Source organism: Amphiura filiformis, chromosome 14, assembly GCF_039555335.1.
Source record: "Amphiura filiformis chromosome 14, Afil_fr2py, whole genome shotgun sequence".
NCBI lineage: Eukaryota > Metazoa > Echinodermata > Ophiuroidea > Amphilepidida > Amphiuridae > Amphiura > Amphiura filiformis.
The window spans coordinates 34,591,168-34,609,860 of NC_092641.1; the positions used below are offsets into that span (position 1 = coordinate 34,591,168).

Consider the following 18,693-nt stretch of genomic DNA (forward strand, 5'->3'; position numbering starts at 1 on the left):
CCGTCCGCGCGCTATCGCGGAGTACAGTGCGCGCATCGGAAAGCATTACAGTGTGACTAACAGGTGCATCTTATCGGACCAATAATAATAGGCCTTATTTTCAGAATGGTTAGCATAAAAATTATCAGTTATGGTAAGGCCTATAACCGTGTTTGCGTTCACGTTTCTTGCGATTGATTTCATTACTTTAGTAACGGCCTATATATCCACGTCCAGATACTAATTTCGGTTTCTCTAAATGTGGTAGCAGGGCAGGGCTTGGAAGAGGCGAATGATGGTTTTCCCGATTATGGGTAGGCCTACCGAACTACCGAAGTTGTGTCAAGTTAGGTCTTGATCATTGAGAGACGCATTTCATAGTAGTTTAAAAAAGTCAGGGCATGTATATGGGTAACGGGTTTGGGTAATTAGAAATAGGCCTATCACGAGAAGCGCCCGACCCGAGAACCGCGAAATCTAGTTGTATTTATTTATGATTATTTAGGATGCTACTACAACATACTTTAATTTGTCGTTATTTAATGTTACAGCGAATAATCCTTTTCTCGATATGTGCACAATGGGTTTAACATGTAGAAACGGAGGAACTTGTACCAACGCTTACTTCAGCTACGCAGAAAGAAATGCAGCCATCTGCTCTTGCCCGAGAGGATATTTTGGACGAGAATGCCAACTCACTAGTAAGACTGTAATTTGTACAACGAGATCATTTTCTGTATTCTGGATGAATGGTGAAGCGAAAGCGTTAAAAATTATTCGTCCCACCTTCCTCCTTCACCGCCCTTTTAGTCCTTTATTTAATGTATTATTTACTGATGTATAGCTGTGTGCAAATTGAGGGCGCTATTTACATATATTTTAAGTTCAATTTAGCCCAATAATATGAGTTAATCCTATCATTTCATGGTACAAATGATATTTCCCAGCAAACACAAAAACGTTTTAAAAACGTTTTAAATAAGTTATATTTTGGCTTTTGGTTTAGGTAAAAACGTTTTAATAACATTAAAATGTCGGGTTATATAAAGGTCATGATAACGTTTTAAAACGTTTTGTATGAAAACACACTACAACAATATTTTTAAATGTTTTCAAAAATGTTATTGTAAACTATTTTTACAAACATTTTTGCCAAATATTGTGCCAATACTTAAATAACATTATGTCAAAATGTTTGAATCCAGCAATCACAGAAATGTTCTTAAAATGTTTTTTTCAAAACCTTTTAATAACATTTAAATGTCGGGTTATACAAAGGTCATGAAAACGTTTTTAAAACGTTATTGAAAATATTTTGGGTAAACATTTTTCGCAAAATATGTTTTCAACCCCAAAATAACATTCTGTTTAGAATGTTTTGTATCAAGTTTTCAAGAATGTTTTTGGAATGTTATTAAAACGTTTTTATACCCTTTATATAAACCGACATTTAAACGTTTTCTGTAAAACATTTTTGTTTACTGAGCAGTAGATTATCAAAAATGTTTTTTAAGGTTATGAAAACGTTTTATACTCTTAATATACCCTTTATATAACCCGACATTTAAACGTTGTTTGACAACCTTTTATAACCTTTTGCGAATGATGTCGAAAACGTTTTGTGTTTGCTGGGTTGTTACTCATTTTTCTGATGTTTTAATGTCATACAAGTAAATATGCAAACAATATTTAAGATGATTAGCGCCATCAGTGTTCAACTTTGCTTACAAGTTAATACAGTATATGAGCTATCAAACAACCATTACATCATCTTAGCATATGCATGTAATCATTTCATTACATACTGAATGCCACTGGCTATTATTGTTCAACTTTGTTCTTATTATTTTTAAGTTAATGATCCATGCATGAGTAATCCGTGTCAGAACGCGGGGACATGTACTTCATTCAATACTTATTTTCTCTGCACATGCGCACCAAACTACACTGGAGTTATTTGTGAAGGTACGGATAATGTGATAATGTTAATAATAATAATAATAATAATAAAAATAATGATAATAATAATAATAATAATAATAATAATAATAATAATAATAATAATAATAAATAATAAACTATAATAGTGACAATAACAACAACAATAACCTGGACGTCGCGTGATCGTTAATCGAGTAACGAATTAATAAAAATGGGCTTTATTATGCTGAAGGCTGTCGAGGAACCTTTAGAAAAATGTTATTTTGTTCTTGATGTTGTTTTGTTTTGTTTTTGTGTTGTTTTTGCTTTTTGTTTTTGTTTGTTTCGGGGGTTTTTTCTCTTGTTTTTTTTCTGTTTTTTAATCTGTGATGGAAGAGAAGAATAACGTTAAATTTGTTCTCTTTGCAGTGAATCCATGCCAAAGCCGTCCATGTCAAAATGGCGGGACATGCACCTCTGTAGGTGCAAATTACATGTGTACTTGTACAAGTCCGTATTCTGGACTTACTTGCGAAATACCTATACCAGGTACGCCTTACTATTCAGGGATTCTTTCATTTCGTTTAGATAAAATTTCATGTTTGGAAATATTTTTTTTTGCTATACATGCTGTATGGGAAAAATGAATCACATTAAATTTGTTCTCTTTGCAGTGAATCCATGCCAAAGCGGTCCATGTCAAAATGGCGGGACATGCACCTCAGTAGGTACAAATTACATTTGTACTTGTACAAGTCAGTATTCTGGGCCTACTTGCGAAATACAAACACAACGTAAGCTATATAAATGTTTTAGTTTTTTTATTACCTTTATTGCACAAAAACATCAAATCAATACATCAAATACGATGTGTGGTACAAAAGGCTAACCCGAACAGGCACAAGACCTACAAACTGGGGTCCCTGATACACACATCAAACTAAAGAACATTATACAAAACATTGACCACAGTTTAACATACACATATATTTAGGAGAATATTAATATATATGATTAAACATAATGTGACCATACAGCATGAATGAGCCGTAAATTCCCTAAATTGTATTTTGAGTTACAGTGTAAACTGTGCATGCAGGTCGAATTCATCGGCATCTCTAGCTGGCGCGACATCTATCTTATTTTGATAGTCTAACACCAATCAATAATCCTATTGTTGAAGAGCGTAATAAGCTTCTACCTTAGATGGCAATATAATTTTTAATAGCGCTGGTCTTTGTTTGCTTTGGCTAAATCCTGTTCAAGTGGTGGGTTACCGGGCATTGTATTTTGTATAGGTATGTTTAACCAACAATGAACAATTAGAGAACTTTCTTGAACCTCGTTGACTTGGGGATGATTTGATATGAGCGCCAATTATGACTGTTTGATATTTATTGCCAGCAATGTGGAAAAAGAGACACACGTAGAAACGAAAAAAGCTACCATTTTGTTGAAGGAGCAAAGTTAAACAAACAATAACCCATCTACTGGATATCGTTTTAAGTCAAATAATATACCAGTTTAAAGCTTATGATGTATATTTTCTAAACACGAAATAAAACAATTTTGACCGGGGGAGGAATTTACGGCTCATTCACCGTGACAGGTCACATATTATATTGAATTATCGAAAATAGCTATATTGCACCAAGGAAGTTAAAAGAAAAGAAAGCAGAAAGTTGTAGAGATTTCTAACATCAGCTGGGAGACCATTCCATCACGACCAAAGTGACATTCACCAATTCCGAGTTCATTGTTTTATTTCGTTCTTATTTATTTCATATTTAAAATTTAAAAAATCAAACTGGCATTTCACATGGAATATAATGTCATCCGGATTGGCCGTCCAATTGATACTGACCAAATATTGGTGTGGCACTGATACTCGTCGCGACGCCTCGCGACACCGTCTAGTATGCATCATATCATTACTCAGACAAATCAAAACAAACAAGAACGGTTTCAAACTTCATAAACATAATTAATGTTGACTGGCATAGTTATGTTGATGGTGTTTTCTCTTTACAATTTCAAATTTTCTATGGATTCATCTTGACATTGCAGCTCCTCTACGATTGATATGCCCAACAAATCAAGCAGTGCAAGCACAACTGGGTCAGCCTGGCGCTACGGTGTTTTATAGAGAAGGACTAGTTATGGGAGGATCCCCACCTTACAACATCGAGTACAACCCGTCCGGCAATTACTTCCCTATTGGAGTAACACGTGTGACAGTAACGGCTTCAGACATTAACAACAGCATGGGAAGCTGTACTTTCACTGTCACTGTGTCCAGCTCTCAAGGTAATTTTAGCAGTCCGACCCACCTACCTGGACGTCAAGGAATCATGGGGCAAACTCAACAAATTTTGCGCAAAATTTCCGCAAAAAGGGGGAATTTTCGTAATTTTGGGTTTTTACTGGGGGGCATTGTGGGGGGGGGCAAGAGTTCTGACTGGGGAGCATTTTCCCCCTTATGCCCCAGTGAGGCAGCATGTTTCCTGAATCCTGGTCAGATAACATTAACCCGTACAACTATGTTAAAGTCAATGACTTACCTGCTGAATTCAACGACCCACCTAATCCTAGATGTGTCTATAAGCGACTTATCGTGTTTATTGCGTAACTGATTCCTCTTGCATAAAAAACATCTCACCTGCACAATAACTTATTTTAAATTGAATTAAAGATGAAATCAATGTCACTTTTAACATTATTTAAGGTTTTGACTGCGGGAATTATATTGCATGCAGGGGAATGATATTGCATACGTTAAAAATTATCGTATGTACCGAAAGAGGGACAAGAACAAAACAAACATATAAGATATGAAAAACAGATGCGCATACACACATCGTGATGTGATTTTCATTTGAACCCGTCTCTTCTTTCCAGAATATGATTTGTGTTTTAGTTTACTCTTAGGCAATGGAGCCAAATTTGTTCAGTCTCTCGATCGACAGTCGATGCTTGGTCGGTCCTTATAATTCATGAAACATCAATTAATTGACTGTAGTGATTGTGATATTTAATGTTTGTATTAAATGATTGGCGATTTATTGGCCAATAATATTTCATTATTAATTTTGATTAATTAGTTGATAGTTGTTTAATTGACTTTTCTTTTGCGTGTTTGTGGCTATAATTTTATATCTCTTTCTTGTCTTAATTACCACTACAACACCAATTTAGATCCATGCTTCAGCAACCCATGCCGCAACAGAGCAACTTGTATTAATGGAGGAAATCGATATTTCTGTCGGTGTGTACCTGGTTGGACTGGAATTCAGTGCGAAATTGGTAAATATAACCAGTGTTAACTTGAAAAATGAAGCATTATTAACGAAAATGTGTAATATATTGAAATGTATACCTAATTATTCTGACCCTAATACGAGTATTATGCTCCAACCAGGGATCTATAGTGTTCTGAGGCACATTCGATACTAGTCTCCTCAGCAGCCAGTTTGGTTTTGGTCCCTCACATACAGTCTGCAATGATAACGAACGAGTTCCTTTTTTATTGGCTTACATTTTCCCATGACGTCATCCAGCCTGGCTGCTTCATATTCATGAGCAATTTTAACCCGGACGTAGGTTTACCAAATTTGCCCAAAATCAGTCGCTCATAAATGTCGCCCGTAAGTGAGGGGTCCCAATACTGCAAGTCTGGCAATTTCTCTCAGTATCAAGGGGCTGTGCAAGAATTTTGCGCCCTTGGGGAGGATGATTTTTGTCAAGCTGAAAAGGTAAATGTAAAGTAAATGTAAAGTAAATGTTGTCACGCAGAAACAAGCCTATGTAAACTGGTAAAGAAATGTTCAAATATTCTAAATTTCCTGCTCGCTACGCTTGCATCATGCCGAGAGGGTTTATAATTATTGCACAGTCCTAAATATTGTCCTTAATTTGAGCTTGTTCCATACATTTATACATTTTTGTTTTCTTTATAGATATTAATGAATGCGCCAGTTTCCCATGCTTGAATAGTGGCACGTGTATTAATGATATCAACCAATTCTCATGTCGGTGTTTACCTGGATTCACGGGATTTAGATGCGAAAGTAGTAAGTACTATGCTAGTTCGGAAGGAGGGTGACTATTTCCGTCGAGCTTAACATACCTACACAAGGAGAAAGAGTTACAGGGATGATTACACTTTTTGCTCTGAACATCTTGCGAGACTGTAATACCACATGTTTATAGTCAATAAAATTCTAGATGATCAATTATTCATTATATTCGGCACGTGTTAATTCCATGCAGAATTGGTAAACGCATTTGGTAATTCGAGACGCAGTTAAGAGGATTAGCTTTGAGCGCGGTACGTGAACTACTGACGTTGTTATATAGGCCTATAATATGAATATTATGTAACGTTATCAAATGTAATGACCTTTCTTAACACTGATTTGCAGAATGTACACGTTTTTCATGCGGTACATCTGAACTTAGAATGGGGTAGCATGGTGATAGACACTAAATACAACACTTTTGAAAAACGATGTCCTTAAAATCATGGCCTTTTTTAAAACAATTTGTGATCTCCTTCCATGATTGTTTGACGTGACACGATGACAGTGTTCTTAAGTGATAGTAGTATGGGAAAAGATATTCAAAATAGTTGTGGGCATGAGCTCCCAATCTGAACAGGGGTAGGAAAATGCATCCGAAAACAGAAACAAATCAGATATAAATCCTAATAATCACAAGTGACCTATTATTCAATTAACAGATATAGATGAATGTATCAGCGACCCATGTAGAAATGGTGGCACATGCACAGATGGTGTTAATCAGTTCTCATGCCTTTGCGTAGCAGGATATACCGGATCTACCTGCCAAACTCGTAAGTGTTGTTTCCATGTGACTGAAGCGGTTCAATCAGGTTTGTGCGGCTAAATTGGAGTTAATTTACCCGGAATAATTTGTCAAAACCAAGTGAAAAACGACTCGTACCACCGCAAGTGGCGCGCATTATACGTATCCTACGCGTTCCCGTCATGAAGGAATATTAGAAATATAATTCGCGTTTTAGAGAAAAAGGAGAAGGGAAATCGCTAAAAATAGGGTGTTTCTATCCTGAAAATTTTGCGAAATTTATGCAAAAAGGTGTTTTCAAAGTTCGCCGACGAGTACCCGCGTATACACTGAGTGCCGGAACCGGGGAAATGTCCCAGTCTGTTATATGGTTTACCTAATCAATTCTCTTGTGTCACGAAAATACTTATAATCTAATTTCATTTTAATGTTTTGCGCTCTTTTAATTTTTCCAGCTCTTACGGGGACGGATTTATGTACACCAAGACCATGTCTTAATGGTGGTTATTGTATGTTATACAACGAAGGCAGAGACTATTACTGCATCTGTATTAACGGATATGCTGGTAGTCGTTGTGAAACACTGGGTAAGTTAATTAAGGGAAAGTTAGGGAAGGTTTCCTTTCCAGTGCCGTGGTATGTTCGCAGTTAATGCGTCTGGTTATTGTTACACAAGATATACAATAATTTAGATATGGGCATTCAAAGCGGTATCGTTTATGGTATAGGTCTAACTAACTAGTGGTTAAGGCATACTCTACACCCAATGACCCTCTTTTTCTTCAGCTTGCATCCAATGACCCTCTTTTTTTTACAAATTCACACCAAATCTGCATATTTTTTAACGATTTTTTTTTCATTATGTAGACATGTTTGCTTCAAACTTGCACATTTTTGCAAAGTTTTGCACATTTGTGCCCAGAAAGTAACTTTTTCACGGTCAATGACATCTAAAGTCCCCATACTGACCACCCCCGCACCCCCCCTGCGTACGGGCCTGAGTGGAGGGGCCCAAACTTGTAAATGTACCGACAAAAAACATAATATCACCGTCAAGTGCCCCCCCCCATCCACGCTCAGTGCAATACTGACCAAATTCCTCCCTTCCAATTTTACACTCCCCCAGGGCTCATAACTATTGCACAGCCCCATATTCCCCATTGACTGTAGGACATTGTAGGTACACACGTGTGTACCAACGACCTGTAATGTACAACGGTCCATGATTCCACCCTGACTACGCCACTGACCATAATTATACATATACGTTTTGCAGATGACACTCAACCCCCGTGGCCGCTCTGTCCAGCCAACCAAAATAGAACTATCAACAACGATGGAACAAGTTTCATTACAGTGGACTTTCCTCGAGCAGTTGCCACCGACAACAGTGGGCGAGATGTCACAATCGTGTACAGCAATGAACCAGGAAGTTTCTTCCCAATCGGTACAACGGTCGTTAATGCGACAGCTACTGATTTCGCGGGGAACAGCGCAATGTGTGTGTTTGCTGTTACTGTCAACGGTAAGTCGCACCACCAGAGCCTACAGTAAATCGCGACATCTCATAGTTCGACAGCGCTAGCATCCCGAACAAAGGAGGGGGTGTTGTGGAACCATTTGTTTACCTGGTCGTTATTGGGGAGGGGAGATATTTTGCCCATATCCCCTAGAATATTGTATGGAAGTTCTATACAAATATGTTCCCTAGTCCGAAAATAGCTAGTCCGAAAATAGGGCACGCTAGTCAGAAAATAGGGTACGCTAGTCAGAAAATAGAGTACGCTAGTCAGAAAAATAAAAGAGTTCGGTAGTCAGAAAATAAAAAAAAGTTCGCTAGATCGAACATAAGGCCAAGTAAAAAATAAAACGTGTTTTTGTACCCTTCCGCTCCCTTTTTTTTAACCTGCTTCAAATTTATTTTTATTTTTTTGAAATTCAGTTATAACTTTTGAAAAAAGATGTCTTGAAAGTTGAGATACTTTCTATAGTTCATATACAAGAAACACTTCTAGAAGGTTCTGTGATCATTTGAGGTGGCATACCTACCAGGAGAATAAAATAAAAAGACCGCTAAATACAGAGCCTAATATGGGTTTTCACACCTATTTTTTGATTTAAAAAAATAAGAAGCCCCTCATCCTCCTTTTGTTTCCTTCTTTTTTTGGAAAACCCGGACGACAAACATGTTTTATTTCAACCCGGCCTAATGACCGCTAATCCCAAGGTTCATTAGTCCACAAAATATCAAGGTTCGCTCGTCTAAAAATAGAATAAGGTTCGCTACTTTGGAAATAATTAGATTGGCTAGTCGAAAATCAAATAATCTTAGATAGTCTGGAAAAACGTTCGCTAGTCCAGAAATAAAAAATATGGCTGGCCTATTCATCACCAAAGTATTTGTTTTTGTTTTCATTTCATCTACGCCTTATGCAAATTATAAAACATTATAAAACACCCAAATGGGCTGTAACAGTGAGTGGCAAAACTTGCAAGTTGATACATAATAATTATCATCTGTATTATTGTTGTCCGCTTAGTGTTCTGAACAGCCTTTGTAAAACCCCAAGTAGAAAAAAGTTATTAAACACACCACTGAAACTTTTGAGTTATTCGAGCTGTTGCGAAGTTTCAATGAGTTTATATCGTTTCCATGGAAAAACTGCACTATCAGGATCTTGACTCGAATATTGCCTACTCTAATTTCCACCAGAAACATTTAAATTCACACGTTTCATGATCAATTTATTTTATTCTTATGCAGTTGCTGGACGTCGAGTGCCTACCGTATCTGGTTGCAATTCTGACAGTTCTCAATTGGTTGTCGACCAACATACTGTCCTTAGTCAACCTGGTCAAGCGCGGTTGAACTGGGTTGAACCAGCATCCAGTCCTGCAGGAATACCAAGCAGAACACATAATGGTCTACGAAGCGATTCCCTGTTCCCAACTGGTCTCACTGAAATCATTTATGTATTTGGAAGCCCTGGAGCTGAAGCGACATGCACCTATCGCGTTTTTGTGTTGGGTATGTAAAGTAATAAAAAAACTTTTTGGTAAACTGTACTACAATGCATTAACACTTCCTGTTTTGCGAGCTCATGCTCGCAAGGTACATGCAAACTAATTTATACTTGATGTCGCAGAAAAAAAATACCAAGCGAATAAAATTGAGTCGAGAAATAGACATCAGAATCAAACAATTTAAAATGTAGCGCATAGATTATTGTGTTGTGCATCACATACGAAAATGTTATTTGATTCCATTGACTGGTTGCGAAGAAATGAACGATTACATAATGCGTACATCAATGCAGTTCATTCCAACAATTTTTTTCGCACAATTGAAAAACCTTTCGGTGGAATTGCAGTTAAATATATGTGTTGAAAGAATATGATAATCGTATCTTAGTGGCTTGAACTTCCAGTGAGTGTATTGAAAACAAACAACTGACAACAAATCGAATTTTGTGTTGGCAACGTCAAAGAGGACGTATCATTTCAGCTAATAAATAGAAACGCTATGGTATCTCATATCGTCCAGGTGATGCGCTTAGCCTGAGTCGCTCGGCCTGTCTCGAACAGAATCGCCATGCGTAGCTGTTGAAGAACTAGTGTATTCGCCTACTACCACGGCCATTTTTGACACGAAGATAATGATACTGTGCCACATTTCAAGAGGATATTGACGGACGCTTGAAAGTCTTTCGGTAATAAGACTGTGTCCAAAATACACACTTACTACACAAAGGGGTCTGCATTCTCGAAGTTTACTAGAATAAGGATTTAGCAGCATCCCTCGCGGTACTAATGATGTTGCATTTATTTTACACCTCAAAGGAATTGTTCACAACACTCCTCTTAAATCCTGGCAGCTTTGCAATCAAGTCTCGTATATTTGGTGTTGTTACATGCTTTTTATTGTCTTTACAGAGAGCAACCGACCGTGTGATAGCAATCCCTGCATTGGCGAGATGAGGTGCTATCAAAATGATTTAACTTACTTATGTGGACCTATAGGTAATTATAAATTTGTTTGCAATGAAAAAAGATCTAAAGTGATGATAATATCGTCGGACGCATCACATACTGGTCTATCTCGAAAAACACGCATTTCGAGAAAATCGCAATTGAAAATCTTAGTATTAAGTTAACCTTTCTATAATTTAATTGGACTTTGGATTTTAATGAAAGTGGTTTTCAATTGCGATTTTCTAGAAATGTGTGTTTTTTTCGAGATAGATCAGTATGTGAAAATACGTATTTTGAAAAAATCATAGATAGTTTAAATTAAACATTTTATAACTAATTATCTAGGAAAAATTGAAGTCTGTAATTTGTTGTATTGGAAGAGCTCCGTAAAAAAGAACTATATACCAATTTTCTCAAAAAAGTCAAAAATTCAAGATAGACCAGTATGTGATGCACCCGACGATATGTTTGTACGTATAATTTATATGTAGGGTGTGCGTGTGTGTAAGCACGAGAAGGTTCGCTTTTGTGTTTTGTCAAAAGTGTCTCATATGAAAGTCCAATTTTAATCAGGGGCAGGGGGTATTATGCGTGATATTTTTCACGTAAAATGGGCCTTTTTTCACGATCAGGCACTGTACGTCGGGCGGGTTGTACGTATACGCTGGCAAAGTTATGTAATAATCGGATTAATTACCATAGCAATAGGTTAAAACAATTTTTGAATATATCGCGCTGCACTGGTACGTTCACGCGGTACCTCTGCATTGAACCATATCATGCTGATCACTTGCACCAGTAAGATCTTTACAGTATATTTGAAAAGACGGGTATTGTATTGTAGAGGTAAAGAGATTAATTGTCCTACAATTTTTAGCGCCAAAACTGCATCAAACCTTAACGTGTGTGTGCCCCAGGGCACTGCAAAAGTAAAGTGTCCGCCATTTTTAGGCAAATGAAAGCAGCTTCAGGACTATAAGTTACAATGCACTGATGAGAGGTTCTGAACATGCGGGTAAGGTCCTCTAGTATTTCAATTGCCGTATAAGTTCCGAAAACTAGTACTTGTTTATAGATAATTACACTTATACATAGAAAGCAAATTTATACTTCTACGCTACTCAAACTTGGTACACTCACCGGAGCGTTTTGACCGGGTCAACTGGCGTCTTCAGCGGATGTTATTGCTCTGAAGATTGTTGTTGCTAGTGATGTAGTACTAATATCAAATTCACGCGCGAGGAAGAGGGAGACGGGCAACTCCCTATCCTCGATACGCTAATTTCACGAACAAAGGACGGATCGGTGAAAATCCAAGTCAGTATTATTTTGCTCGCACCATCCGCTGGAACACAAACTGAGTGTTGTGAGAACCCTGTTATACAGAGCGGAGACGGTTGTTACTGATCCTGACGACAGATCTAAGGAGATAAGACACGTGAAGGAGGTGCTACACGAGAGCGGCTATCAAGACTGGACATTGTTCAGGGCTCGTCCAAAACAGAAAGAACAAAATAAGGACAGCGACGAAGATAGCAATAAGAAGGGCATATTTGTTACCTTGCCTTACGTGGAAGGACTTTCGGAACGGCTGCGCAGGGCTTTCAACTCTGCAGGTGTTAGCACAGCTTTTAAACCTCAGAATACTCTGCGCAGATCTCTTGTCTCCCCAAAGGACAAAACGGAACAAGAAAAGCAATCTGGTGTCGTGTACAGCATCCCTTGCAAAGACTGTGACTCCCTATACATTGGCGAGTCTGGACGCAAGCTCGAAAAGAGGCTAACAGAACATAAATCCAAAGCGGCCAGTTCCAAGTCAGCGATCAAGGAACACGTCGACAGGAGCAAAGGACACCAGATTGACTGGGAGAACGTAAAAGTGTTAGAAAGGGAGTCCAAGGACTTCCCTCGAAGGGTCTTGGAAGCAATCCATATCAGAACTAAAAGACCCAGACTGAACCGTGACAAAGGGTTGGACATCGACCCTGTCTGGGACAAGCTCCTGACCCCCCCGGAACCAAGGGGGCGGCACAACATCTTCAAGTTTGACGTCATCAACATCTGTGACGTCATCGGAGGTGTCCTAGTACTACATCACTAGCAACAACAATCTTCAGAGCAATAACATCCGCTGAAGACGCCGGTTGACCCGGTGAAAGCGCTCCGGTGAGTGTACCAAATTTGAGTAGCGTAGAAGTATAAAATTTGCTTTCTATTTACGTTTACCGCTACGTATGAATATACATCATTATACACTTATTCATGTTTAGAGGTACATTCCCAGATCCATTTTGAGACTCCGTGGTCACGCATGATGCCCCTATGTCAATACCATTGCCCCTGGCGCGTAAATTTTTCTGCAACCATAACGGGACGCAAATTTTGTATTAAATCCTAACCCTAACCCTTTCCTTTGTGTTCCTATGGGTTATAATTTTTTTGCGTCCCGTTATGGTTGCAGAAAAAATGAAGCGCCCCGGGCAATAAGACGACGTGCACAATATTTGAGTTTGACAATCTTTATTGAAACCGTAATTGAATATTTCTCAATTGTTTGTGCAGTGTTTGCCTATGTGTTGCCACAAGTATTTATCGATATCAATTCTTTTTGCAGACCCAAGAAGAAAGAAGCGTGACACAGAGGGTAAGTAACAGAGCAACAGACGGTGTAAACTATTTGCAATAATTACAGGGTAGGCCTATAAATTTCTACCCAAATCAACTATTTCCACTGTTTGCCCTTTTTTCATCATCTAAACAGACAATCAACATTGCGGCCCCTACTGTGATTTGTTGGGTGGAATATGTGCTGGTAAGAATGACTTGGACGACACCTTTGAACCTGCATGCTTCTATCCTGCCTCTGCATTCACTGAAGATAGTAAGAATTTTGTCTCTTTCATTTTACGTTTCGTCCATTATCAACCTGATTGTAACTTGATTTGATATGTGGTTAAATCGTGTCCAGCTTCAATCCAACACCAACACGTTTTCAACTATATATCAAGATGAAGATAACATCCTAGGGCATTCAAAACACCATTTTGCCAAAAGTTTATGATATATTCTACCCTAGAACCAACATTTCTTTGGTAGTTGAGCGGCTCGATTTTTCGCAGTGGAGTATTGAACATGATGTAAACCATACCAAACTCTACAGCTCAGTGCCTCAGTGCTCAGTGTGACATCAGTTGATGCATGGAACCAAACAACCTTCATACAATTTCAGAATTGTAATATTTTTCATATTTTGATGCTTGGATGATAAGAAAAACATCCACAGAGCACAACTATCACCAAAAAATTGGCATATCAGCCTTCATTTCAAACTTTTTTAATGCACCCGGTATGGTCAGCGAATGGAAACACTGGTTATTTCTTCAGTCAGATACGTGTAGGGTTGGACCTGATTTAGTGACGTGATCTCTTAAGGGAGCAAAAAAATGTTTAAAATGAACATTTTAAACGATATTCAGCCTTTCCCAACATATCTTGACCAATTAAAAGTGAAATTATGATTCTCAAATTAATGCAGCATGTGCATTGCTAACCACGCGCTATCTACTGAAGATAGCAACATTCAGATATGATAATCAGGCAGGGCCTAAGTTTTTGCTTCTCAACCTTTCAGATGCTTTTAATCTAGTCATTGGACACATGTAAAAGTTGAAACAAATGTTAATATCTACAGATCTATTGTCAAGTATAGGCAATGCCATGTAGTTGAACTTACTAATGAAACCCGTCATCCCTTTTTGAAGGCTTTTCTTGTTTGGGGTTTTCTTGATTAATCTTGCTTGTAAATAGTCAAAATATGGAAATTAGGCAAGTCACAAGATTTTAAATACCATTCCAGTGCTCAGTGGCGTTGAGTGAATCATCATATTGGGGAGGCACCGACCATGGTGGGGGGAGCTGTGCAGGGGGGTATAAGCCGTTTTTCGGAAATTTTCGTGTGGGATTTTCAAAATTTTCAAATCGATTGGGGAACGTGCCCCCACCCCATGACGCTACACCACTGTTAACGTACTTAACCACGGGTAGAAGTCAGGACACACATAATTACACACTATTCAACTTGAGTATCCACCATTCCGGGAAATGTGCATGTGAGCCTGGAATGTGGGGCAGTGGTGCGAATTGTAAGCTGGGATTACATAGGATGATCCTGCAACTGCAACTGCCGGGGAGCTTTCAAAGGGGACCCTTGACCACCGCACAAATTAGTTTTGCTGCAGGCCTGAAATTATATAAGCCCAGAGGATGATATATCACTGAAATATACTTATGAATAAATATTATCAAATTTATTTCAATTATTTTTTTTTACAATCGATTTAATAGAGCACCATGTCCATAGTGACCCAGGCAGCGGTGAAGTGATAATAGAGCACAATGAGCATAGTGAGCCAGGCAGCGGTGAAGTGGACTATTCCCAATCCTTCTACTCCGGATACCTATTTCTCTACATCTTGCTGACCATTGTATGCCTTGTTGTGTGCATACAATCCTTTTTTGTATGCCGCCTTGTCACCAAACGTATTGGCGGCAAATTCAAATCTGAAAAGGCTGTTGATGAGAAGGATTTCTATTAGGCCAACAAATAGGTTTGTCTCTGGCCTGGCTGAATATTGAAAATCCAATTCTTCTTTACTTGGCCTTTATACTAGATATTTAAAAATGCTTGGAAGGTTCTTCCAGTAGTATAAAAGCTTATAAACAAAGTATAGAACATAATCGCTATTGCTATAATTACAATTAACGTTTTTGTATCGCATCGCATAAAAGCAAATAAAAGATAGAACTGTAATTAGAGTACTATAGTGCAACAGCGCATTAATCCCTGAAATTTTCAACCAATAGATTCCACAAAACCTAGTACTAACATTCTCAGTTTTGTCCTTATACCACTTTTGACCTTTGACAAAATGCTATCGAACCTTTACTGTGAGTGACAGCTGGTTGAGGTATCTCTTTGCTATTCCATATGAAGCCCAGCCATTCAGCAAGTGGCTACTGACTGTCCTTAATAGGCTTGGTTGAGCACTGTCATCTGCTACACAAAAGCATCACAGTTTAGAACCTGGTCACTTCATAAGCTTTTGCACAGCAGTTTGACCATTCAGTGAATGATTAGGCGTGAATTTTAAAAGCATAGCTCATGTGTGTGTACAGCAGAGAATTCGCCGTAGAAATAGTAATGTAACAGGATTAATTACCTTAGCGACCGCCCATACTATTTTTGAGTGTAGCAAATTGAATAAAAAGTAAGCTTTTCAAAAGTTATTTACATTGACTTTTCCCATGAAGCACGCAGATATTGAACACAGTGTAGTGGGCTTTCATCTGTCAGGCAGTAATGAGCATGTAACAATAGGCAGCGGAAATAGGAGGAAGAAGGAGGAAATAATTTCCAATTTTGTCACTTTAAAAACTCTACCTTTGCCATTCAAATGCGTGTATCTTTGTGCAATAAAGTCGCATCGTACGGAAATTCTCGATTTATCAACCACTTTATTTTTTAATTGTTTTAGTACCTTAAGTAGCTTTGCTTTAAGTGTACGGATACTTTTAGTACGCAGTATAGATTGAATACGATACCACTATTTTAAAGACTCTAATGTTACAGGTGCGAGTGATCAACATGATGTGAAAATTCTATAGAATTACGATCCCGATCTGTATCCATATTCTTTGATACTATAATCTATGGCGCAATGTAGAGGAGCTGTGTGATGTCTAGAGCAGGGCACGGCTCGCTATGGTAATTAATTCTGTTACATCACTACTCCTACGGCAAATTGTAATTAGCCGGTAAAGTGATGTAATAATCGGATTAACTACCATAGCAATAGGTGAAAAAAAATTTGAATTATATCGCGTGGCACTACAAGCAGTTTGCACTCATCACCTGTGTATGTCTGCAATCATAGATTGAAAACAATACCGCTCTTTTCAAAGATACTAATCTTACAGGAGCGAGTGATCAGCATGAAATGGTTCAATCCAGAGGTACCGATTGAACGTACTAATAGTGCAGCGCGGTGTAATCAAAAATTGTTTTCTCCTATTGCTATGGTAGTTAATCCGATTATTACATCACTTCGGTAGTTAATCCGATTATAACATCACAGTTCTTTCAGGGACACCCTGTATTACTATAACAATGGTTGCAATCTTCTTTAATGTTCTTAAGAGGAATTAATATGGAAGTATCTTATTGTTATCATGGTAATTATACTGTGTAATAATACCTTCAATTCATTAACATAAAGAGGACAAACAACTCAGAAATGATTTTATGTGTAATTGTTTTTTCATAATCAAAATCTGCATTGCTTGTGGAGACAGGGGCATCACAACATTTAACCTCTAGTAGGTAGAATAATATGCAGTCGCAAATAGCTGTATTTAAGCATAAATCAACAAGGGGCTGTGCAATTAATTCTGAGCTCCCCGTAAAAGTTCGAAAATGATCTAGATATATAATGCGAGCGTAGCGAGCAGGGAATATGTCGCATATTTGAACATCTCTGTCCTGTTTTTCTAAGTCTTTCAGAGCATGTATATTTAAAGGGTGCCCCGTAAATTCCCCCTTTCGACCTGGAAAAAATTGCTTGTCCCCTCCTTTTGGCTTGCAGCAAAAAAAAAAAAAAAAAACTTGCCCTTACCCATTTTACCACCCCAGGGCTCATTATTATTACACAGCCCCTAACCCGGGGATGTCACTCATTGAAATTGACAGGATGTTAATAATGGCGCCATCAAGACTTCCATGCACCACTCGCATGTCAAGACATGTCTAGAAGTCTGGCAATCCTGCTAAGCAAACAAAGAAATGAAAATTTCTGTTGCATCTTTCGGATTTTTATACAAGTAATTCTAGTTCATTCAAGTTGTATTTCAATTATTTCTTTTAATACAAACGTATTGCAGCCTAAGGTGACTTTATAGCGCTGTTTGAATATCAAAATGAAGTAATAATTACACATTTCAATATACACTATCGCCTCTGTAGTTTCACCAGTATATTGACAGCACGAATATTTTCTGCAACACCGTGAGTAAATGGGCGAGAAGTGCTTACGCTTCTCGCCTTACGCTTCTCGCCCAAAAAGAGAGTGCCGTTTCCAGGGATAACAAGTAACCATACGTATGCAAGAATAGGATAATAGCTGCTCTAAACAAAAGAAAGTAAAACCTATATTATAGTTAAATTAAATTATCACGCTGTGGTATATTAAGCCTTTCACTAAGTACATATGTGCGTATAAATAAAGAACATCTAATTCTTTAAGTTGAAGTTTAAGTAACACGAAATCTCCACACTAGTTACTAGCGAATTATATTTTTGATACTTCAGCGCGAACATTTGGTTTCTCAACTTCTGATTGGATGATTGAATCACGTTATGGTAAGCGAGGAAACATTGACACCTTGGTCGCTAACTAAATCGAGTGGCATCGCGTGATGTTGATGCTAACCTGACCCTAGTAGCGTAGCCAGTGGTGGTGATGGTGGGGGGATTGGGGCAAGGTGGGCTGAGTGCCCCCCCCCCGACAAAATTGAAAGAGAGAAGTGCCCCACAGACAAAAAATGAGAGAAAATCAGGAAGGCAAATGAAAAGAAATAAGGGGACAAGAAGGTTGTTTTCCATCAAAATCCATCTATATTATGGGCCAAAATAGTGTAAAATAGAAATATTTTCCGCGCTGCGTGCGCACATTGTCACAAGAAGGCAATTTTCACCCAGATCTTCGTGCGCACATTGTGCCAATAAGGCCTTTTTTGGAAGATTAAAGACTTTACATGCCGTACATTCTCTCTTTAATAAAAAGAAACCCGGTATGTTTATTAGCGTCCGATAATACTGGATCAAAATGATGCAACCGGGAATTTCTTCTTTTTTTTTCGTTCCCCCCCCTCCTGCTATGCCCCTGCCTGACCCCGTTTTTTTTGCACACGCCCTATATCAGGCATATTCATGAAACCACAGAT

General features: G+C 38.2%; 1 protein-coding gene across 1 annotated transcript in view; it reads left to right on the top strand.

The window, feature by feature from the left end:
- Positions 1-17,330, top strand: part of LOC140169378 (uncharacterized) — a 66,420-nt gene extending 49,090 nt beyond the window's left edge. The window contains exons 20-34 of the mRNA XM_072192636.1: positions 531-680; positions 1,834-1,944; positions 2,329-2,448; positions 2,574-2,693; positions 3,967-4,206; positions 5,095-5,202; positions 5,856-5,969; positions 6,638-6,751; positions 7,179-7,310; positions 8,000-8,248; positions 9,488-9,751; positions 10,657-10,743; positions 13,310-13,339; positions 13,457-13,576; positions 15,040-17,330. Coding sequence (XP_072048737.1) covers positions 531-680; positions 1,834-1,944; positions 2,329-2,448; positions 2,574-2,693; positions 3,967-4,206; positions 5,095-5,202; positions 5,856-5,969; positions 6,638-6,751; positions 7,179-7,310; positions 8,000-8,248; positions 9,488-9,751; positions 10,657-10,743; positions 13,310-13,339; positions 13,457-13,576; positions 15,040-15,290 — 2,210 coding nt within the window. The 3' untranslated portion in view covers positions 15,291-17,330. The remainder of the gene's footprint in view (positions 1-530; positions 681-1,833; positions 1,945-2,328; positions 2,449-2,573; positions 2,694-3,966; positions 4,207-5,094; positions 5,203-5,855; positions 5,970-6,637; positions 6,752-7,178; positions 7,311-7,999; positions 8,249-9,487; positions 9,752-10,656; positions 10,744-13,309; positions 13,340-13,456; positions 13,577-15,039) is intronic.
- Positions 17,331-18,693: the final 1,363 nt, after the last annotated feature.